Source organism: Camellia sinensis, chromosome 3, assembly GCF_055761805.1.
Source record: "Camellia sinensis isolate YWXY chromosome 3, ASM5576180v1, whole genome shotgun sequence".
NCBI lineage: Eukaryota > Viridiplantae > Streptophyta > Magnoliopsida > Ericales > Theaceae > Camellia > Camellia sinensis.
This window is the reverse complement of record NC_138963.1, coordinates 32,434,161-32,458,640: the sequence shown is the minus strand read 5'-3', so window position 1 is coordinate 32,458,640 and position 24,480 is coordinate 32,434,161. Positions and strand designations below refer to the sequence as shown.

At 36.1% G+C, this 24,480-nt stretch overlaps 1 protein-coding gene across 1 annotated transcript; it reads right to left on the bottom strand.

Annotated features, from left to right (window-relative positions):
- Positions 1-23,835, bottom strand: LOC114274173 (uncharacterized). The gene is made up of 15 exons (XM_082917925.1): positions 23,384-23,835; positions 20,783-20,872; positions 6,972-6,995; positions 6,813-6,890; positions 6,634-6,723; positions 5,638-5,816; positions 5,420-5,531; positions 5,261-5,350; positions 4,431-4,714; positions 3,420-4,300; positions 3,119-3,302; positions 1,965-2,113; positions 1,223-1,595; positions 984-1,111; positions 1-128 (listed from the first exon to the last, which is right to left on the bottom strand). The coding sequence occupies exons 1-15, from the start codon at positions 23,492-23,494 to the stop codon at positions 1-3; spliced, it is 2,901 nt and encodes a 966-aa protein (XP_082774051.1). The 5' UTR covers positions 23,495-23,835.
- Positions 23,836-24,480: the final 645 nt, after the last annotated feature.

The window sequence follows — 24,480 nt, the reverse complement described above, 5'->3', positions numbered from 1 at the left end:
CTACAGCAACACTTCAGGATAAACAATATTTGTAGTAGAATCCAAATTATCTTTAGGAGGGAGAATACTTATACGATCAAATGATGTACATCTAGACAATGCCACATATAATTGCCCATGGCTAAACACTGGTATACGCAAATCAACCCCAACAAATTTCACAGATTGTCCTTGAGATTTATTAATGGTCAAGGCATATGCCAATCGGACTGGAAATTGACGTCTTGTCATTTGGAAAGGCATTTCTGAAGAAGATGGTGTCAAAGATATCCTTGGTATGAATGCCAAATTGCCAAACTTTTCTCCAGTTAAAATTTGAGCTTCAATTATGCGAGTGCCGCACCTAGTAACCATCAATCTTGTACCATTACATAGTCCATCTTTCGGTGCAATGTTTCTCAACAATATTATAGGACAACCCACTTTCAACTCTAACTTAAAAGTTGGCAACCCAGGAGGATCCAATGAATTTAAATATTCATTAGGATATCTATTTGTAATGGTAGGATCAATTTCATTATCTTCAGACATTTTATCTGCTGCAAGATAAGTATATAATCTCCCTGGAAAGATATTCAACGCAGTAGTATTAATGTCACTGACATCATCGTTACGCGCAGATAGAATTGTGCGTTCAGTTAAAAATGTTGGGGTTGACGTCTCTATCATATTCAATTGTGGATAAACTGTAATTCATTCAAATCTTGACATTTGTGTATTGTTGATGGAAGGTTAACGATTTCTTGAGGATTGGTCCCAATCTAAAAAAAAGTGAAATCAATAAAAGAGTAAGTGTAAACACAATTTATTAATTTAAAATCTATATAATACAGGTTAAAGTAGTGTTACCTCCATCAAAAAATTTGCAAAATTAGCATTTTCATGGCCTTCATGATTCAAGCGCATATTCAAATCCAAAGTCAAGATATATATATGCTTCCATAGAACAGAGTGTCTTAATGATGCATTCACAATTTGCTCACGAACTCCTTTGGGTATAACTCGTAAGATTTGTCGAAAGTCTCCTCCAAGAACAACAGTAATACCCCCAAATGGCTTTTCACTATCACAAATGTCCCTCAATGTACGATCAACTGCCTTAACACAATGTCTATGTTGCATAGGAACTTCATCCCAAATTATGAGTTTTGTTTCTCTAAATAACTCAGCTTGTAATGATTGTTTGCTAAACCCACAAAGTGAATTTTCCAAGACATCTAACGGAATGGAAAATGTTGAATGTGCAGTGCGACCTCCTACCAGTAACAGTGATGCAATTCCAGACGAAGCCACAGTAACAACGATATGCCCAAGGCTACGACATTTTAATGCAATCGTATTGTATAGAAATGTTTTCCCTGTTCCTGCACCCCCATTCAGAAAGAAAACAGTTCCTTTATTTTGAAAAACTGAAGAAGTGATTATATTATAAGCATTCCGCTGTCCATTATTGAGACAATCAATAGTAATTTGTGGATCTGCATGTTCTGCCTCACTCTGCAGTTGTTGATGTTCAACTATTAATCGATTACCAACTACTGCACTCCAATTTGCAGTAGGTTGTGGCATGGGTGGGAAGTCAATTAAACTTTTGCCTGATTCATGAAGCATTTGATTCAAAAGATGGAGACCATAATCTTCAATTTGAGCCTCAGTTGGTTTAGAAATGACAAACAATGTACAAATCTTATGTGCAAGATCATCACATATATGCGTTGAAAATTGATTCCATAATGCATATGGATTTAGTGGAGAGCACTGGGTGAGAATAATACTAAACAATCTTCTCAATTGATACCCAGTTTTTATGACTACAGCCTCTTTCAAGCATTGTATCCATTCTTCATCATCTTCTAAAAGCCCCCTTGCAATACATGCTAATTTAAATGTATCATGCACAACATTATCGACTGTGCGTAAAGACTGAAACGACTTTGGTCCTTTGACAACGGTTAGTAACAAACGTAGATAAAATCTTTCACCACAATTAGGGCTAGCAAAGTACATTCTACCAATTGCATATCCCCTTTCTCTTGATTTCCATCTCTTTTCTGACTTGAGCCAGACAAAATGTTGTGGAAATTCTTGATAAGTGAATGGACATTCATCTTCACTGGCAGCACAATATGCAAAGAAGCCAGTAAGAGTTGACATTTGTTGACCAGCTCTAGATTGAATCGTTTGTAATGACTCTTCTGGGTTAAAAACAACACGATGCATTCCAGGTAAATGAAGTGCCAATCGTACAACTGTTGGCATCTCTGCATGCAAAGGATGACCAAATATTCGCCAAGCAGCTTCTGGAGGTCCAATATACCTTGCATCGAGATATTGTTGAATCTCATTTATCATTCCTAACACCATCGTTGTACGATCATAACCCTTATAAATGTACTTATGTATATACTTGACACATCTCATTCCGGCACAAACTTCCACATTTATATGACAGTTGAAAAGTTTTGAAAGATATGCATTGTATGGTACGACATCCCTGTTATCAACTTCTTGCCCTCTTACAGTATGTACTTGACCATTATTGCGACGACGATAGATAGGGTATCCATCTTGATCCATAGTTGTTGTTTCTGTGAAAGCTCGAGGGTATCTCTTAGTGCATCTACCATTTTCCATACATGGTGCTTGCGGATTTCGAGCACCACATGGTCCATGTACCATACAACATTTGATAGTTTCAAAAAGCATTGGGTCGTCTTTTGGGTCTGGAAATTCTGCACACACCAATTTGTCTACTTGAGCACATGTCCGAATTTTGTCTGGGCCCTTGAGAAATAAAAGTGCATGCATATGAGGGAGGCCTCGTTTTTGAAATTCAATTGTAAAAACATGTGCAACTTTATTTCCAAACACTTTATTTGTTTCTATCTCCTTCATCAAACATTTTCTCTTCAACTCAAAAACACGGGCAATTAAATCAGGACGATCAATAGGTTTTTGATATGGTAATAATGCTGAAGTAATTTCTGGCCAATTGGGATTTGCAGTCATGGTAAGAAAAATATCTGGGTGTTGGTTGTATCGTGTGATAGCCATTGAATCTTGAAAGATTTCAAACATATGTCTAGGACTACCAGTAAATGAAGATGGCAAAACAAACCTTTGACCAATTTGTCCAGGTCGCACATAATCTGGATCCATATCTGACAACTCTTGGTAAAGCTCAGCCCGAAGTTTCCCTTGATTAAGCTTGTAGTATGTCAATCGATTTTGCTCAGTTGCAGCCCAAGCATCTACCAAAAACTCTTGAAATAGTTTCCCACCTCTCAAAATTGTTGAATACTCTGTGGGTCGTTCAAACAAACGATAACTATAAAAATTCATTTGAGTAAGTCGATCAATTGAAGGTCGATCATACTGAACATTCCACAATTTCAACTCAGGTTCCCATCCAAGCTCACCATATGGAAATAATAGAACATAATGTAATGGCAAGTATGCTGGGTGACATTCATTAATTTGCATCAACTCATTATTTCCTCGGAAATGTAAAATAATATCTCTCATTCCATTTACCTCTGTTCCATCACCTGGTATTACAATTGCAATCTCATCTGTAGTTGGTAGGTTATACCAACGTCGATCAGTTGTTGAACTGTAATGAAGATGAGCAGGTAGATTGTGTCCTGCCGAGTCTAATTGATGTAAAATGGCATGAGCCTGGCGATATTTATCTACAAATGCATTGACTTGCAACAAACTATCCTGAATAGTTTTGAGAACATCCCTTCTCAAGTTAGGATTTCTACGATTACGAATTTCTAAAGCTGAATAAGGGTCATAGATATACAGCTGAGCATAACTCGCATCCTGCCCTGGTTGTGGTTGTAGTGATCCTGTTCGATGTCGCAATTCCCCATGAATTGTGAATGATGTGGGGCCCCTTCCACTGAGTACTCTAGGATCCAATGTAGCACCAAGACTCGTAAAAGCATTGGCTGCATTGTACACTCGAGTATAACTTCGAAAGGATTTTAATTGATCATTATTCCCATCATACAATGCCTGAAGTGGTGGAGGGGGTGTAATAAGTAAAGGTAGCCTAATCTTCCCTTCCAAACAGCAAGTTCCGAATAAGGGACGCTTTATAGATGATTTTGTCAATTTTTCATCCATCCAATGTAAGGCTGAACAATAAGGACATAATACATCCATCTTGCCAAGATAATGGCGGCAAGAATCTTTGTGTGCCCGGGCGCCAATTGATATACTCGTAGGTAGATCTTCTAATTCATCATCAGTACATAGATCTTGTTGAAGAAATCGATTTATAGGAGTAGACCTACAAATATTTGTGTATAAATAAAATTCTGTAAAACAAAACGATATGAGTAAAAGTATGTATTGAAGATGTGAGGATCTGAAGATGTGCTTGAAGAAATCGATTTATAGGAGTAGACACAGTAATTTACCGATTCCTTTGTGAATTTGAAGATGTGCTTGGCATAGAAAACGAACATGTCTGATGATAGGTAACCATTGTTCGTTTTTGTGCCGACTGAGAATCTTCAGTTATTGTTTCCCACTCCAAGTGAGTGCGATCGCGACGAATTGGTGTTAAAGAACGTTGTCTTATTTGAACACATTCTTCTAATCCCTCTTGCTCTCGTTGCAAGCATTGAAATTCAATTTTTTCACGCTCTCGCCGTGCCCGTTGGGCCAATGCAGCTTTTGATATTATATTATCATTTTGTGCCTAAAAAGAAAATATTTTATCATTGAAGCAAACAATGTGAATATTTTGTGTTTAAAATGAAACTATCTTCTTATTTCTTCCCTTTCTCTTAATTTTGTTTTATATTTTATTTGTTTTATACCTTTAATAGTGTTATCTTTATTTCTTTTTTTCTTATTTCTTCCCTTTCTATCTTCTTATTTCTTCACTTTCCCTTTCCCTTTCTTTGTTTTCTATTTTATATATTAAATAAGAATTAAAAACCTATCTTATTTAGTTTCTCATTTCCTTATATATTTTTTCTTTATTTCTTCGTTTCTTTTTTCCTATTCTCTTTATATAAGTAGCAACTTATGGATGGTACATTATAAATGCACATGTATCCATGCAAAATAAGAATAAATAAATTTGAAAAATACATACAAATAATAGCAAGTTACAGGAAAAAATATTACAATCATTCTACAAAAACAACATAAAACAACAAATTCATTTTACACACTCATATATTTTAACTATCAAAATTTTGATTAGTTTTGCATCATATTTTTAAAAAAGAATATATACCACTTGACATGCATTTGTCATTCTCTTGCCGGAAGGAGCCATCTTTTCTTTTCCTTTAGACATTGGGTTGACATTTTCTTTATCTTTTTCCTAACAAATATAAATAAAATATTGAAAAGATTAAAAAAAATCTTATATAATCTTATATAAATAAAATACATACAATGTTTGACTTGATTTTGTACTTACCGCACGAACACGGATAACATTAAGGTCGTGCTCATCACGGATGACCACACCAACATTTCTACATGGAGTTGTAGGAGGAGGCCTACAGAAATAGATTGTGAACAAATTAAAATCTATATAATAAAGTGGTAATAGTAAGAGTAAAAAATTCAAAATTGTCTTGGGTAAAAGATTCTTTTTCTTTTTACCAATTTGGTGTTAAAGAAGGTTGTCTTGGGTTAATACATTCCTTCGATCTTTCTCTTTCTCGTTCTCGTCGCAAGCGTTGTCCCAATTGGTATGCAGAACATGGCTTTTGATTTTTTTCACGTTCTCGCCGTGCACGTTGGGCCAATGTAGCTTTTGATAACACATTCTCATTGTGTGCCTAAAATGAGAATATTATATAAGAATGTGCATAAAATGTGAAGATTAACTAACTTGCTTTCCTTTCATCATGTAATTTTTCTTCCTTTTAACTAACTTTTCCTCTTCACTCGGTTAAGTTGTTAGTCATATAAGAACCAATGCATGTATTTATGAAATTTAAAAAGGAAGGGAAAAATAATTTGAAAACACAAAACTGCAAACTCACTATGCACGCACTTATTGATTTTAAGACACTACCCATCTCTTTACAAAATGTACGTTGAAAAGGTAAATATTAAATCATTGGGTACGTAAAATGTGAATATTAGCATGTAATGTCTTGTACTTTCCTTTTCTCTCTTCTTGTTGTTTCTGTTGTATTAAAATGCATTTTTGTCTTTTTCTTCTTTCCTTAAGAACTTCTTATAAGAAAAATAAAAATTAAAAAAAAATTATATTATGTAGTTTCCTTTTCATCACATAATTGTTCTTTCTTCTTATTTTCCTTTTTCGTTTTCTTGTATTTTATTTTTATTATGCTATGTTGTAGATGCAACATATTGTCTCAATGCAACATATTTTTATCATACAAATAGACAAACATATTAAAAATTCAAATTAATGTTTATACAAATGCATTAGCATGTTGTACAAATGCTTACTTTAACATGCTTCAGAAAAACATTTCATATTCAATAAAAAGAATTGAATAAATTTTTGAAAAAGAAACTTTTGAAAAATGTACATAAAAAATAGTATATGACACTATGCAATTCCTAAAAAAATTTATATAATATTCGAAAAAGAAACTTTTAAAAATTGTTGAGAAACCATACCATGGGAATAGCATTTTCCTTTCCTTTGCCATAAGGAATATCTTTTTTTGTTTCCTTTGATATTGCCTTATCTTTTTCCTTTGCCTTTGCCTGTAAAAAATAAGTAGAATATATTTATAAATTATTTTTAAAATGATAAGAAAATACATGTCCAATGTTGAAGCGACTTTTAGGCTTACCTCATGAATGCGAATAGTATTAAGGTCACGCTCATCGCGAATAACAACATTAACATTTCTTTCTTGAAGAAATCGAACCTATACATACAAAAATTTTAGAATGATAAATAAAACTTTATACACATAAATAAGAAAATTAGTAAGGGGAGGTGATATTACGGTTCGGTGTAAGTCCCCATCCACCTATAAAGTATGAGGAAAAAAAATAATTAGAATAGTGATATTGTCCATAACTGTTGTACTTAAATTTATAAGAGAGGTACTTAAATTTATATGAAGAGAAAAAAGAAGAAAAAAAAACTTACTTGACCAAAAATAGTGATATTGTTCATAACTGTTGTACTTCAGCCTAAAAATGTTTGGTTATATAATTTTAGACACAAAGAAACAAAAAAATAGCAATAATAAAATTAGCAATTAGCAAAAAATTGGAAATGAAATGTTATTTAAATAAAATTCAAATAACATTTAAAATGAAATGTTATTTAAAATTCGAATAATAAAATTCAAAATTTTATTTAAATAAATAACTACCAGGAATAGAAAATACTTAACGGGTTACAATCAAGAGGAAAAGAAATAAATAAAAATATGAACTTCTAAGAAAAAGAAAAAGGTCAACAGATATCAGAGGCACGTGCCTTCTCTGTTTAGAATGGTACAATTTTTTTTTTTAATTTTTTATAACAAAATGTTAAATACATTTTATTGGATTAAGTTAAATACTCGGTGAATTTGATTAAAAACAAAACGGATTATGTTAAATACTTGCGTTAAGTTAAATACTTGTAAGTTTAATACATTTTTTTTCATGAAGACAACTAAAGTAATACGCACACATATAATGTAACGCCCTCAAAATAATAATATTAAACCCATCAGATAATACAAGCATTTACATATAAACTAACCACATTCCTTTATTTCATTGAGTTTCATTACATAAGTATCACATGTTAACATCAAAACAAAATGTCCTACGGGCTTACAGCTTTCCAAGTTAACACTTGGTTACAACAAAGAGTTCTAACTCGTTTACACATTAAGCCCTTGGCTTGGAATTACATGTAATACATCAAAAGTAAAACGACAAAACTATGCCCGCCACTAGCCTCCCAGCTATGTCCTTGGAGGTGGCATGCTTCCTGCACCTGAAAATGATATTCCCATATAGGGTGAGCCACAGCCCAGTAGAAATACACTAAACCAACCATGGACAATGACTAAAACATTAGCAATTGATAGTTGGTCAACACTGATACAATCACATAAATTACATATTTATGTCAACGACTTACAAGTCCCAATTACTTTTCATTTTCCCTTTTTCAACAGATAAGCTTGCTAGCTCTATCATCATTTCCACAGATATGTATAAAAACTATATCTCACATTCAGATAAGCATAAAAGCTATATCCACATTCTCAACAGATATGTATATCAACAGTATCCACAGATAAGCATACAAGCTGTATCCACACTCTACAAAGATAAGCATATGAGCTCTATCTTCACTTCTCTAGACAAGCATATGAGCTCTGTCTACGGAGTTCATCCCCTATCTCCTCCCAATACCTATCCGGTTTAGAGGTACATCCCCTATCTTCCCCTAAACCGCGGAGTACATCCCCTATCTCCTCCTCTACACATAACGTATATAAACACATTGGTTCTATATACAATCACACAATACACACAATTAATGTATTCTATCAACCGTCAAGTTCCATGACACATTCCATTGATTAGTTTCCGTTTACCTAATCATCATGCATTGTCTACAACAATCTCGACTATCCTCCACCGATAGCGCAAAGCAGTTATTTCTAAAACAGAAAATAAATGCTCAAATGGATATTCAATCAACATTTTATTTCCTCATTTCTCACCAATTAATTATCCCAATTAATTAAACAATGTAATTAGGCCATTTTCCATAATTACTATTTCAACCCTTAGGTCCCATTTTCATCAATGATTCAACAATCATTCCATTTTCTATGCCAAACATGCATCTAGGTTTATTATGAATAAAACCCCAACTTTTGTAAAATTACACAAAAGCCCCAAACTTTCACAAAATTACCAAACCAAGCCCAACATCTCAAAATACCAAAATTTAAAGACAAAACCCATAGAGAGGAGTAGGTTATCCCTACCTCAAATTCGGAGTCCCAAAGGAGAAGACGACAAAACCCAACGTGCTCCAAAACCCGAGATTTTCAGATTAAAATGAAGCCCTCGACGATCAACAACTTTTTTGTAAAGGCCAAAGGTGAGTAAATCACTCCTACTAGATCAAAACCTAGAGAGAAGGTAGAGTCTAGAGTGAGAGGCTCAACAATGGTGATTTTGGAAAAGTAAGAGAGAGAAGAGAAAGTGAAAAAGTGATTTGAAGAGTCACAAATTCGGGACTTTAACCCAGTCTTCCGCTCGAGCGTAAAACACCCCGCTCGAGCGGCCACTCACAGACTTCCGCTCGAGCGGCCAATCTCCCGCTCGAGCGCAGAATGCTCTCGCCCAGCACTTTTGCAGAACCAGGCCTCCGTTCGAGCGGCCAACTCCACGCTCGAGCGTACAACACTGCACAACAATTACTGGATGGGTATATTCCCCGCTCGAGCGCCCAAACCCCCGCTCGAGCGTACAGGCCAAAATCTGGGCAACTAGTTTTGGTTTCTAAACTCAACCAACCTGTAACAAACCCGCCCAACACATCCTATAACTCAAATACAAAGTAGGAAAGGATGTAAACAAGATAATAAACAACTACCAACATCCACGGACACATGTCCGGATCACTGTACAACAAGGGTAAACCCGGGATCGCTATAACCTCCCCCCCTTAAAGAATTTCGCCCCCGAAATTAAGCACAAGTTTTCAAAAACTAGTTTTGCTTCATTTTAAACAATGTTATACTTTAACATTCAACAATTCGACCCATTACCGGTCATCCCATCCCTTTAAATAGAGACATATCACAATATGTAAACAACATATGTATTTTCAACATGCATCAACATTATGCACTATCTTTCCAATGTCAACAATATATTCAACATATATAGTGTTACATCCAACTACCATATGAGGCAAGTTCCAAGACATGCTTCCAAAAATCAAAACATTCTCAATGTTTTACAACTTAAGACATATATAAAAGCTCTTAAGTTCAACATAATGTAAAATTTAAATACAAGATCACACGTCAACAAACAAGTCCGGATATTTCTCTCGGACTTCCAACTCACGTTCCCAAGTGGCTTCCTCCACTCCGTGATGTTTCCACAAGACTTTCACCAAAGGAATGGTCTTGCCACGCAGGACCTGATCCCGCCTATCCAAGACCCGAACCGGTCTCTCCTCATACGAGGCATCCTCATCTACCTCTAAATCAGTCCAATCCAGCACATGTGATGGATCTGGCTCATACTTCCGAAGCATACTCACATGAAACACGTCATGCACTCCGGATAACTGCGGTGGTAAGGCTAACCGATAAGCAACCTCACCAATCCTCTCAAGGATCTCAAAAGGACCAATAAACCGAGGGGATAACTTCCCACTCTTCCCAAACCTCATCAAACCTCGCCGAGGTGATATCTTCAGAAAGACATGATCACCTACCTCAAACGCCAAAGGTCTCCTCCTACGGTCGGCATAACTCTTTTGTCGACTCTGGGCTGTAACAAGCCTCCTACGGATAAGCTCAACTTTCTCCGTCGTCTCCCTAACTAACTCTGGACCCAACAAAGGTGCATCACCCACCTCGGCCCAACACACTGGAGACCTACACGGTCGGCCATACAAGGCCTCAAATGGTGCCATACCAATGCTAGACTGAAAACTGTTGTTGTAGGCAAACTCTACCAATGGCAAGTGCCTCTCCCACGTCCCACTGAAATCCAGGACACAACCCCGAAGCATATCCTCGAGGATCTGAATAGTACGCTCGGACTGCCCGTCAGTCTGAGGATGATAAGCCGTACTAAAGGTCAACTTAGTGCCCAAGGCACTCTGCAAACTCTGCCACAACCTAGCAGTAAAACGAGGATCTCTATCTGAGACGATCGTCACTGGGACCCCGTGCAATCTCACTACGTCCCGAATATACAGGTCGGCAAGATGATCTACCGAATCTCTCACGCGCATAGGAATAAAGTGCGCCGACTTAGTCAACCGGTCTACAACCACCCAAATAGCATCACTACCCCGCTGAGTCCTCGGAAGACCCACAACGAAGTCCATAGTGACATGCTCCCACTTCCACTCGGCAATAGGCAAGGGTTGCAACAAACCCGCTGGCCTCTGATGCTCGGCCTTCACTTGCTGGCAAGTAAGGCACCTTGATACGAAAACAGCCACATCTCTCTTCATACCCCGCCACCAAAACTGGCGACCCAAATCCTGATACATCTTAGTACCTCCCGGATGCACCGCAAGGCGCGAATGGTGAAACTCTCGGAGTACCTCCTCTCGGCAAGCCTCCGGTACAAACAAACGGTCTCGGTATCTCACACTCAGGTCGGGATACACCGTCAAACCCTTCTCAACTTTCCCACTGGAGATCTTCTCTCGGAGGGATTCTACCTCAAGGTCACCTCTCTGTGCCTCTAACACTCTAATCACAAGTGTAGGCTGCGCAACAACAGAAAACAAGGCCGCAGCCTCGACAGATTCGCCCAGTAGCAAATCAAACTCGCCAAGTGCTCCCAACATCTCCCATTCCCGGATGGCTATACAAGCTACATCACTAATGGTTTTCCTACTAAGGGCATCGGCCACAACATTGGCCTTTCCCGGATGATAATGTAACTCAAAATCATAATCCTCGATGAACTCCATCCATCTCCTCTGCCTCAGATTCAAGTCTCTCTGTGTAAACAGATACTTCAAACTCTTATGATTCGAGAATACCTCGAACCTCTCACCATAAAGGTAGTGCCTCCAGATTTTCAAGGCAAAGATCACAACTGCTAACTCTAGGTCGTGTGTGGGGTAATTCTTCTCGTGTATTTTCAACTGACGTGAGCCATAAGCTACCACTTTCCCCTCTTGCATCAACACACAACCCAAACCCTCTCGTGAAGCATCACAATAAACCGTATAACCCAACCCTCTCTCCGGAATAATCAACACCGGAGCGGTGGTCAATCTAACTTTCAGCTCTTGAAACGACTTTTCACAAGTCTCACTCCACACAAACTTGACTCCCTTCCGAGTCAGTCTAGTCAACGGTGACGCTAACCTGGAGAAATCTTTCACAAACCGACGGTAATACCCAGCTAATCCCAGAAAACTGCGGATCTCAAACACACTCTTAGGCTGTGCCCAATCTTGCACTGCCTCAACCTTGGATGTATCAACAGACACCCCTTTCCCGGATACCACGTGGCCTAAGAATTTGACTTTCCCAAGCCAGAACTCACACTTCCCAAACTTGGCATACAGCCTATGGGCTCTAAGTAACTCAAGCACCACTCTCAAGTGTGCCTCGTGCTCCTCCTCAGAAGACGAATAGATAAGGATGTCGTCCACGAAGACAACCACAAATCGGTCTAAGAACTCCCGGAAAATCCGGTTCATCAAGTCCATAAAGACTGCCGGTGCATTGGTAAGCCCGAATGGCATCACCAGAAACTCGTAATGGCCATACCGCGTACGGAATGCCGTCTTAGGAATATCTTCCTCCCTGACCCTCAACTGATGGTAACCCGATCTCAAGTCTATCTTAGAGAAACAACGGGAACCCTTCAACTGGTCAAACAAATCATCTATACGGGGCATAGGATACTTATTCTTAACCGTAGCCCGATTCAACTTCCGGTAGTCTATACACAATCTCAAGGCACCATCTTTCTTTTTAACAAAGAGGGCCGGTGCTCCCCACGGTGAAACACTAGGGCGAACAAAGCCCTTATCTAGCAATTCCTGGAGCTGAACTTTCAACTCAACCAACTCTGCTGGAGCAAAACGGTAAGGTGCCATAGAAATCGGCGCCGTACCAGACACTAAATCAATAGAGAACTCTATCTCTCGGTGAGGTGGCAAACTAACAAGATCTTCGGGAAAAACATCCGAATACTCACAAACCACCCTCGGCAATACATGCTGGGTCTCACCACTCTCACCACTCTCAAAGCTAGCAAGTAGACTACTAAGCTCACTTCGCCCTCGCGAATCATACCCCGGTGGCAAAACACTACCAACCCGGTCTCCCAAAAAATGGAACCACTCCCCGCTCAAGGTACAAAGTGTAACCCTCTGGCAGTAGCAATCAATAACAGCCCGGTATGACGATAACCAGTCCATACCCAAAATAACATCAAAACCCTTCATGGGCATGACAACAAACGGAAAAGGAAGCCTATAGTCGGCGACCTCTATATCACATCCTCTAACACCCTGTTTCAGAATCAACTCACCACCCAAAGGCGATACCACACAAATAGGAGATGCTAACTGTGCTAACTCCAATTCCAAAACAGATGCAAATGCAGCAGATACAAAAGAATGAGATGCACCCGTGTCTATCAACACATTAGCAACTGAGTTGCAAAACAGAAAAGTACCTCTCACTACTGATGGAGCCGGTACTAAATCCTGCGCGGTAACAGCATACACGCGCCCCGTAGGCCCCTGGTCTACATGCTCACCTCTCGGAGCAAAAGATTGCTGCACAGACTGGGATGACGAAGCTCCCGGATTGGCCCTCGAGGCCTGCACAGACTGAGCTGGCTGATAACCCTGCGTCTGCCTAGAACCAGACGCTCCCGAAGTGGCACTCAACTGTGGGCAAAACCTCTTCATGTGCCCAGGTTGTCCACACTGATAACAAGTCAAGAGCTGCCCCATGCCCAAACTCTGACTCTGCGGTCTAGCTGAAGAAGAAGCAGCTTTCTGACCCCCACCCTTCTGCGGGCAAACAGAAACCTTGTGACCCAGCTGGCCACACTTGTAACAAGTGAATTCCCCCTGACTGCCTCTCCCCGAGCCTACACTCGGCACTGGAAAGGTCGATCTAGAGACTGCACCCTGAGACTGCTGAGGGTTATAACCCCTCTGCCTCCTACCATCACTCTGACTATCCTGGCTCCTCTTGGAGCCTCTCTGACCCTCATCCTCCTCCTACATCATAAGCTCCATATGAGCTGCAGCATCTACCAGGTGTCTATACTCTCGAATGTAAGACCCACCAATTCTCAACTTGAGGCCCCGCCTCAACTTCCACTCAAACTCATAGCAACGGCGTTCCTCAGACGCCACCAGTTCAGGTGCAAACCTAGACAGACTGGTAAAAGTAGCCTCAAACTCGGCCACTGACAAGCCCTGCTGATTAAGCCGGCTAAACTGATCCCTCAGCTTTTCCCTAGCTGCTGCTGATAAAAACCTCTCCTGAAAAGCATTCACAAACGCCTCCCAAGTACCACCAACACGAGCTTTCTCGTACTTCCACCATTGACCCGCATCTCCCTTCAGTTGGAAGGATGCCAAGGTCACTTTCAGTGCTCCGTCCTCGATGCCAAGCATCTCAAACGTCTTCGTTGTCTGTTCGAGCCATTCATCTGCCTTAAGCGGCTCTTTAGGATCCCCGATAAACTCGTCCGGATTACACCGAAAGAACTCCCTCTTCAAGAAGGAAGGCCCTGTCTCAGCTGCCTGATTCCCAGCTCTAAGAATACCTAAAGCTCCTGCTATCTCTCTGGCCAAGGCACCCATAGCCTGCTGACCTACTGGCTCGGCCACAGTGGCCTGCCCAACCCCCTCCTGTACTGCCGGAATCTCACCAGGTAACGGTACTTCCTGCCTCGCAGGTCTACCACGCCTAGCACCTCTTCCTCGTCCTGACATCCTAATAAAGGCAACACAGAACGTTAGCACATTCATAAATGTGCCGAAACTAAACACTCACGTCCTAATGCATGGACAACTGTAATTCACTCCACATAAGCACATAAACACATAACCACTTACGAACTTCATTTCCGGATAATAATAGTCCCGAGGCGTTACTAGAGTTCCGGTTAGAAACAGCATTGATCAAGTGCTTTTCCAACAAGACTCCCAGAACTCAAGGATCCAATCAATATCCCAGAAATTAAATCCCATACCCACATAGTCACATAAACATGTTATCAATTAAGCACATAGCATATGATACTACATCTAAGTCTCTACCAAGCGAGACAAACCCATTGTGATACTAATCACTTCCCACGTACCCAAAGTATTCGAACCCGGTACGCTCTAATACCAAGTTGTAACGCCCTCAAAATAATAACATTAAACCCATCAGATAATACAAGCATTTACATATAAACTAACCACATTCCTTTATTTCATTGAGTTTCATTACATAAGTATCACATGTTAACATCAAAACAAAATGTCCTACGGGCTTACAGCTTTCCAAGTTAACACTTGGTTACAACAAAGAGTTCTAACTCGTTTACACATTAAGCCCTTGGCTTGAAATTACATGTAATACATCAAAAGTAAAACGACAAAACTATGCCCGCCACTAGCCTCCCAGCTATGTCCTTGGAGGTGGCATGCTTCCTGCACCTGAAAATGATATTCCCATATAGGGTGAGCCACAGCCCAGTAGAAATACACTAAACCAACCATGGACAATGACTAAAACATTAGCAATTGATAGTTGGTCAACACTGATACAATCACATAAATTACATATTTATGTCAACGACTTACAAGTCCCAATTACTTTTCATTTTCCCTTTTTCAACAGATAAGCTTGCTAGCTCTATCATCATTTCCACAGATATGTATAAAAACTATATCTCACCTTCAGATAAGCATAAAAGCTATATCCACATTCTCAACAGATATGTATATCAACAGTATCCACAGATAAGCATACAAGCTGTATCCACACTCTACAAAGATAAGCATATGAGCTCTATCTTCACTTCTCTAGACAAGCATATGAGCTCTGTCTACGGAGTTCATCCCCTATCTCCTCCCAATACCTATCCGGTTTAGAGGTACATCCCCTATCTTCCCCTAAACCGCGGAGTACATCCCCTATCTCCTCCTCTACACATAACGTATATAAACACATTGGTTCTATATACAATCACACAATACACACAATTAATGTATTCTATCAACCGTCAAGTTCCATGACACATTCCATTGATTAGTTTCCGTTTACCTAATCATCATGCATTGTCTACAACAATCTCGACTATCCTCCACCGATAGCCCAAAGCAGTTATTTCTAAAACAGAAAATAAATGCTCAAATGGATATTCAATCAACATTTTATTTCCTCATTTCTCACCAATTAATTATCCCAATTAATTAAACAATGTAATTAGGCCATTTTCCATAATTACTATTTCAACCCTTAGGTCCCATTTTCATCAATGATTCAACAATCATTCCATTTTCTATGCCAAACATGCATCTAGGTTTATTATGAATAAAACCCCAACTTTTGTAAAATTACACAAAAGCCCCAAACTTTCACAAAATTACCAAACCAAGCCCAACATCTCAAAATACCAAAATTTAAAGACAAAACCCATAGAGAGGAGTAGGTTATCCCTACCTCAAATTCGGAGTCCCAAAGGAGAAGACGACAAAACCTAACGTGCTCCAAAACCCGAGATTTTCAGATTAAAATGAAGCCCTCGACGATCAACAACTTTTTTGTAAAGGCCAAAGGTGAGTAAATCACTCCTACTAGATCAAAACCTAGAGAGAAGGTAGAGTCTAGAGTGAGAGGCTCAACAATGGTGATTTTGGAAAAGTAAGAGAGAGAAGAGAAAGTGAAAAAGTGATTTGAAGAGTCACAAATTCGGGACTTTAACCCAGTCTTCCGCTCGAGCGTAAAACACCCCGCTCGAGCGGCCACTCACAGACTTCCGCTCGAGCGGCCAATCTCCCGCTCGAGCGCAGAATGCTCTCGCCCAGCACTTTTGCAGAACCAGGCCTCCGCTCGAGCGGCCAACTCCACGCTCGAGCGTACAACACTGCACAACAATTACTGGATGGGTATATTCCCCGCTCGAGCGCCCAAACCCCCGCTCGAGCGTACAGGCCAAAATCTGGGCAACTAGTTTTGGTTTCTAAACTCAACCAACCTGTAACAAACCCGCCCAACACATCCTATAACTCAAATACAAAGTAGGAAAGGATGTAAACAAGATAATAAACAACTACCAACATCCACGGACACATGTCCGGATCACTGTACAACAAGGGTAAACCCGGGATCGCTATATATAAGGATTGACCAGAATTTTTAAAATACAACATAGAATATTATATTCCCTTTAAAAATAAAAATAAATAAACTCTCTTCCCATATTACGCATAAATGTTAAAATGCCAAGTCTTTCATATTTTTCTTTTAATTAGGAACTGTTGATATTCACAAAATAATTAAATGAAAAATATTTATCATCTGTACATTAGAATCACACAGCAAATAAATATTACATTTGAATGTTAAATAAATTTTTCTGAGTGTTAGTTTAATTTTTTTGTTGCAGGAAGATCAACTAAATAAATCACCCTTACTTTCTTTTTAAATAGCTCCAAACAAACAGTCCCTTCCCTCTCCCACTCTGTCTCTCTACATTCTTTGCGAAACCCATAATCAAACTCACATTTTCTGAGTCAACCCAGCATTTAGAATAGATGTTTTTTAACAATCACATTAAAATTAAAATGATAAATTAAAACTCGAGCACAATAATTGTCCGAATTTGAACTTTTCTCTTTCTTAACTGACTTCAATTTTATAGAGATGAAATTAAAACCAAAATTAAAACCCATTATAATCATAAATATTTTGAAGTTCACCATTTATGATTTGGAAAGTCCAAACATAAATTTATGCCAAAAAAAAAATTCACCACATAAGAAAGCCATTTTATAAGCAATAATGAATAATTATTTCATCAAGCAACTAAAGTAATACACACATATGCATTGACCTGAATTTTTGAAATGCAACATATAATATTATACTCCCTTAAAAATGTGAAAAAAAAGGAACATAAATCTCTTGCCATATTACACATAAATGTTAAAATGCCAAGTCTTTGAAATTTTTCTTTTAATTAGGAGCTCTAGATATTAAAAAAAAATTATGAAAAATATTTATCATCCTTTAAAAAGGTGCCAATATTTATTATCTTGCATACATGTGTGACCCACTAAATCATGGTTGATTGCATCTATTTTTGAAAAATAAAATTGAGCATGTAGAGTTCTTCAACTGAGCATTCCAGTGATTAGTGATGTGCTTGATGGTTTAGTAAGTTAAATAGAAATGAATAATGCCTTTTTGTCAAACAATCCTATGGGCGCCTAAGCCTAGGTTTTTATTTTGGAAGGAATAAATAAATAAAAGGGAGAATAGAAGCCCATATTACATCAAAAGATATCATCACATAACTAAGTAAAGGAGTCAGGACAACCAAACCATGATGGTTACGATTAGTAAATTACTTAACTTACTCTCTCTCTCTCTCTCTCTCTCTCTGTTCATCAAATTTGAGTAAAAATTTGATTAAAAGTTTGATCTGATACGAATACTCCAATCGTTGCTCTCATGGTCTTCTTCAAATCTTTTCAAAAAAATTCCAAACTTATCCTAAAAACCATCTCCTATCTATACTATTTTTTATGAAAGAAAACCATCTCCTATCCATACTCTATTTTAAAATTTTATCAGAAAAGATTAAAAGTATTATTATTGGAGATTTGGTAAAAAATTTTGTTCATCCTTGATTTAGTGAAAATTTTGGATCTATTACGTTTTTCTTGTGTATAATAGCCAAATAATTTTGAGACCAACCTTATGTGTAAGGACCAAATTTGTGCTTAATAGTTCAAATAATTGACAGTAATTCTTTGATGAAAAAATAATTTCTGCTTAATGTTTTTTTTGATTAAAAAAATTGGCAATAATTCTAATTAAAAATGTTTAATAGTTCTGAGAGAAATTTGGTGATGAGAGACATTTCCTCAATGTTTAATAGTTCTGAGAGAAATTTCGTTCACAATAATTCTGGTTAATGTTTAATCAAAATTGATAGAAATTTGGTTGACATGATGTTTTTTAAATAATTGACAAACCAACTATTATACACAGTTGACAGTAAACACAATGTGTATAACCTTATTTTTTTTTTTTAATAGCAAACCAATTTCTGTTTAATGTTTTTTTTATTAAAAAAATTGACAATAATTCTGATTAAAAATTGACAGAAATTTGGTGATGAGAGACACATTTCCTCAATGTTTAATAGTTATGACAGAAGGCACTATGTTTAATCAAAATCGACAGAAGGCACGATGTAAATAATTTTAAGATTAAAAATATATTTTTTTTTTTTCTTAAATAACTTGTAACATTTTTGCTTGTATTACATGATCTACAAAACTCAAATAAATAACAACTCTCCCTAATGTTAATGCAAATTAAGAAATAAACATATAAGATTTTTAATGTTCACCAATACTGCAAATCAAAATATAAGAGCAAGTAAAAAAAAAATTGTAAACCCTGACAGAATAATTTCTTAGTCGATGATTAAGTAAACCCTAAAAAAAATTGTAAACACCTAATAATTTCTTTGTTGATGATTAAGTAAACAAACAAACCAAATTTTTTAAAATTGAATTTATGCACAATTTGTATATACAAAATCTTTTTATATAATTTACCTAATATTAAAAAATCCAAGACACTTAGATTCACAGATTCACATGATTTGTGAAGATCATCTATTTTTTTTGAGAGCACTGAATTTCATTTTAAATAACAAACATAGAAAAATCAAAGCACTCAGTAAAATATATCATCAAGTTTCTTTTGAATATGATATCTCAAACCAATAATTTTGAGTCATAAAAAAATCATCTCTAAAGCCAAAAGGGGGCTTGGATTCTCCACAACTTTTTTTTTTTTTTTTTTTTTTTTTTTTTTTCTTTTTGGAGTGTTGAACACATTCAAGAGGCTGAACTAAACCAAGCAAAAGGTCAAACCACTGAACTGAAGTATGCTCTCTCGTGCTGCACATTTTCATTAATTTCCTACCTAATTTTATATACAATTTTTTTAATTTTTTTGTGTAATAAATATAGATATATGAGTGGCATGGTTGTCACAAAAGTTTCATTCAATTTTATTGTTGTGGGATCTTTAGTGTCCAACATTGCAGTGGTGATTTAAAGGGGTAGGCAACTTTTGTACTTATTTAGGATATCAAGTTAAAAAGAATCCCATATAGTGTATGTGTATATATAAGTATTTTGTTTTAGAAAATAAAATAGCAAATTGTATGATTGAATTCAAAATATAAAACTTAAAATAAATTTTAAAAAATAATAAAGTTAATATATTTTCCAAAAAAAGAAATAATAAATCATAATTATTATGTCTTCAAATATGAAAGTTAGTAAATCATAAAATTATGTCTTCAAATAATAAAGTTATGTCTTCAAATAATAAAGTTAATAAATCATAAAATTTAAAAAATGTCTTCAAATATGAAGTAGTTCAATAATTAGAAAAATGTCTTCAATAACATCAAGTAGTTCAATAACATGTCTTCAAATATGTGTCAATAACCTTTTTTGAAACCAATTTTCAAGTTTATAACACCAAGCTAATTTAAAAAATCCATTGAGCAGAATTTTTGGCGGAACCAAAATTTATGATTTTGGTGATAAACAGTTGACAATAAACACATTGAGCAGAATTTGGTGATTTTGGTGATAAGAAATTCTGCTTTGAAAACACATTGTGCAGAATTCTTCTAATTGAGCAGAATTCTTTGAAAACAGAATTCTTTGAAAACAGTGGACAATTAAAATTCTTCTCAGTAAACACATTGAGTAGAATTCTTTGAAAACACAGTTGGCTCAATATCAAAGCAAAACAATAACAGAAGCTGTACCCAAACGTTACCAAAGCAATAAACTAACCGAGCAGCCGAGCTTTTTATTTTTTATGGCTCCAAGTTCCTGATTAACTAACCGAGCAGCCGAGCAAAGTCCTGTTTCAAGTTGAAGTTCCTGATTTCAATTAAAAAATAAGTGATATTGTTGGGTGCAAGGAGATACATGGAGCCATGTGAAACTAAGTGAATAAAATAAATGAACATTCATACTTAAATAAATGAACATTCATACTTATATATATAAATGAACTTTCGCAACCATGTGAAACTAAGTAAATAAAATAAATGAACATTCATACTTAAAATAACATACATTTTTACTCATTAAAAATATTTTATAAGAATTTAATATATTTCTATCATAAATATATTTTACTGAGTAGTCATTAAGTATAAATATTTTACTGAGTAGTCATTGGGTGCAAGGGGAACTTCACTCTGGATGATATATGCTGGTAGTCATTAAGTATAAATATTTTACATTGATGGTATATGCTGTTAATGTGAATATTTTACATTGATGATAAGAAAATATATGTGAATATTTTCTTAATCATCAACTAAGAAAATATATGCTGGTATAAATATTTTCTTAATCATATTTTCTTAAAATGCTATTCTTAATCATCAACTATGTGCCAAATATGTTTTTCAACTCACATTTTTCCAGATGTCATTGTGCCAAATATGTCACATTTTTCAACCTCTAACACCATTCTGCGAGGGGACCATTTTCAAAATAGAAAGTCACAGCGGTAAACATCATCATGTTTTTCAAAATATGTTTTTCAACCTCTAACACCTCTGTTTGAAGTTCTTAATCAACTAAGAAAATATTCTTAATCAATATTTTCTTAATCATAAACTAAAGCATCAGATTAACCAATCTACTATAATCTCAAGTCTGGAGTAAATGAAACGAAATGGTGGAGTCCTATCTTTTAATGATCAAAATATAAAAGTATTTAAATATATTATTGTATCCTATTTTGTATCCTATAATGAACAAAATCTCACCTCTGTTTGTAGAAAATTTTAAAATCTCAAGTATAAATTTTATGATAGGACTGTGCCTGAAGGAGGTTTTCAGGAGGTTCACATGGTTATGGGATACAATTTATAGGATACAATTTTCTATCATACAAAATTCAGAAAATTTTCTATCATACAATTTCACATATCACTTGTGAATTTTACAGGATTGTGCATTGTTGACTGATGGGAGGTTTTCAGGAGGTTCACATGGTTATGTTGTTGGCCACAGGTATGTTAGCTTTTAAGTACCTAGTTTCGCATCTTTTTTAGATCGTAAGATTTTTATTGTTTGTGCTTCTGTGTTTAGATTTTTCTCTCTTATTTTTTGAGTTCTTAAGAATAGTGAATTGTGAAATATTTTCAGGAAGGTGGACCAATCGGTCTCATTGAAAATGGAGATGCCATCACCATAGATATTCGGGAGAGAAGAATGGATGTTACTATTTTTTATCATATTGGGCAGATGTGACCAATCGGTCTCATTGAAAATTCAGAAAATTTTCTATCATACAAAATTCAGAAAATTCTATTCTATTAATGATCATAAATATATTTTATGATAGAAAATTGTATCCTATAAATTTTAAATTGTATCCTAAAAGTATTTAAATACTTTAATGATCAAATTTACTCCAGACTTGAGATTATAGTAGATTGGAGAATTGCAAAAATTGAAGAATTGCTTCTGGAAGAGAAATGAATTAAAATGAATTAAAATACTCCAGCAGTTAAGAACCCATTAAAGAAATTCATGGAAGAGAAATTCAGCAGATTCCTCATAAATTTAAGAACCCATTCAGCAGATTCCTCATAAATTTAAGAACCCATTAAATTTAAGAACCCATTAAAATATTGCAGCAGTTAAGAACCCATTAAAATACTCCAGCAGATTCCTCATAAATTTAACATTGATATTTCTAGAGAAATTCATGGAAGAGAAGCTACCATGAAAATGCACAGGAATACATTTATGATCATTAATAGAATAGAATACTCCAGCAGTTATATCAATATAGACAAATATTAAAATTAAAATACTCCAGCAGTTAAGAAATTTTAGATTTCAAGCTCCCTTGAAATCTAGCATATACGCTAGAAATTTTTCCCTTTAAGCTCCCTCAGAACAGAGCTGGAGCATATATCAATATCGATATCCCAGGAAAATATTTTCAGACAATAAAAGGCCCAGAAAAGAGTTACATGGAAACACATTCTGCAGAATTTTCAAAAAAGCAGTGTGGGCCTGACCCATTCTGCAGAATTTTCATAGAAAAAGACTACATCATCCAGTGGATCATCTATATCATTCAAAAGCTGATGAAAGCACACATCTATATCATTCAAAGGCTGATGAAGGCACACATCTATATCATTCAAATCATACAAACCCACCCGTGATCATCTATATCATACAAACCCATTTTCTGAACACAAACTTCTATTATTTCCTTCTTTTTTTTTCCCCCCGAAGGCAAATGAAACTTCTATTATGAAATGCTATCATCAAATTATGACATAGAATATATACAATATATACAATTTATCATCAAATGCTATCATCAAATGCTATAACAATATATACAATACACACCTCACTATCTGCAGCAGTATTGATGACAGAGGGTATGGGAAAAAAATGGTATGGGAAGATCAACTCTGCAGCAGTATTTGATGACTGATGATCGACATACATCTGCTTCATTCACATTATATAAAAAAGTGTAGGAATGGGAAGATCAACTCTGCAGCAGCCAAGCCAAGCTTCACATCTCATCAGAGAGTAGGAATGGGAAGAAGACAGAGGGTATGGGGGAGACAGAGGGTATGGGGGAGACAGAAATGTGTTGGGCGGGAAATGCTTCTCTCCAACCATTGATCTCAACCATTGATATATATTTAGAATTGATCTCAACCATTGGATCAAAATGTATCTCACATACATTTTGATACATTTTTCAAAAAGCTTTGTGCCTTATTATATAGACTAGTGTATGCCCGTGCCTAAAGGCACGGTATAAATAATATTGAGATTAAAATGTAGTTGTAATTTGTACGTATCATATTAAAATTTGCAGAGTCTGTAGCACCTGATAAAAGTTCAAGTCAGCACTCCTACCATTAGTTTGTGGCTAACACCTAATACATTGGTGAGTGTCATAGTACCAGTCCTTAGAAGTTGTTTACAAATTAAGATACGGAAATCAAATATTTTGAAATAATTTTCCAATCAAGATACGGAAAGCATTGAAAAACTAAATGCATCATATCATGAAGAAGAAATCAACTCTATGCCATAGCATCCCAACAATAAATGGTAAAAAAAATAATTCCAGCAACTCATCTGGTTTGTCAAATTAATGTGAAAATCATCAATTACATCAACTATAAAATACAAATTGTTACTTTACAAAATAATCAAATTAAAAAGATTTTAAAGTGATCTAATAGCCATCAAGTATTGCTAGTATCAATACTTGAAAGAAAATGTATAGTAAGAAGAGTAAATTAAATAATAAAAATTATAAATAGGTGATAACTTCACAAAATATTTAAAAACTCATTGATTTGTAATTTTCTCAATGAAAAAAGAAGATGAGTAAAGAGAGCCCATATAACAGTTTGGTGCAAATCTCCATCATCCTATGAAAATAAAAGAGAACATAAAATCAAAAGATAGAAATATAAAAT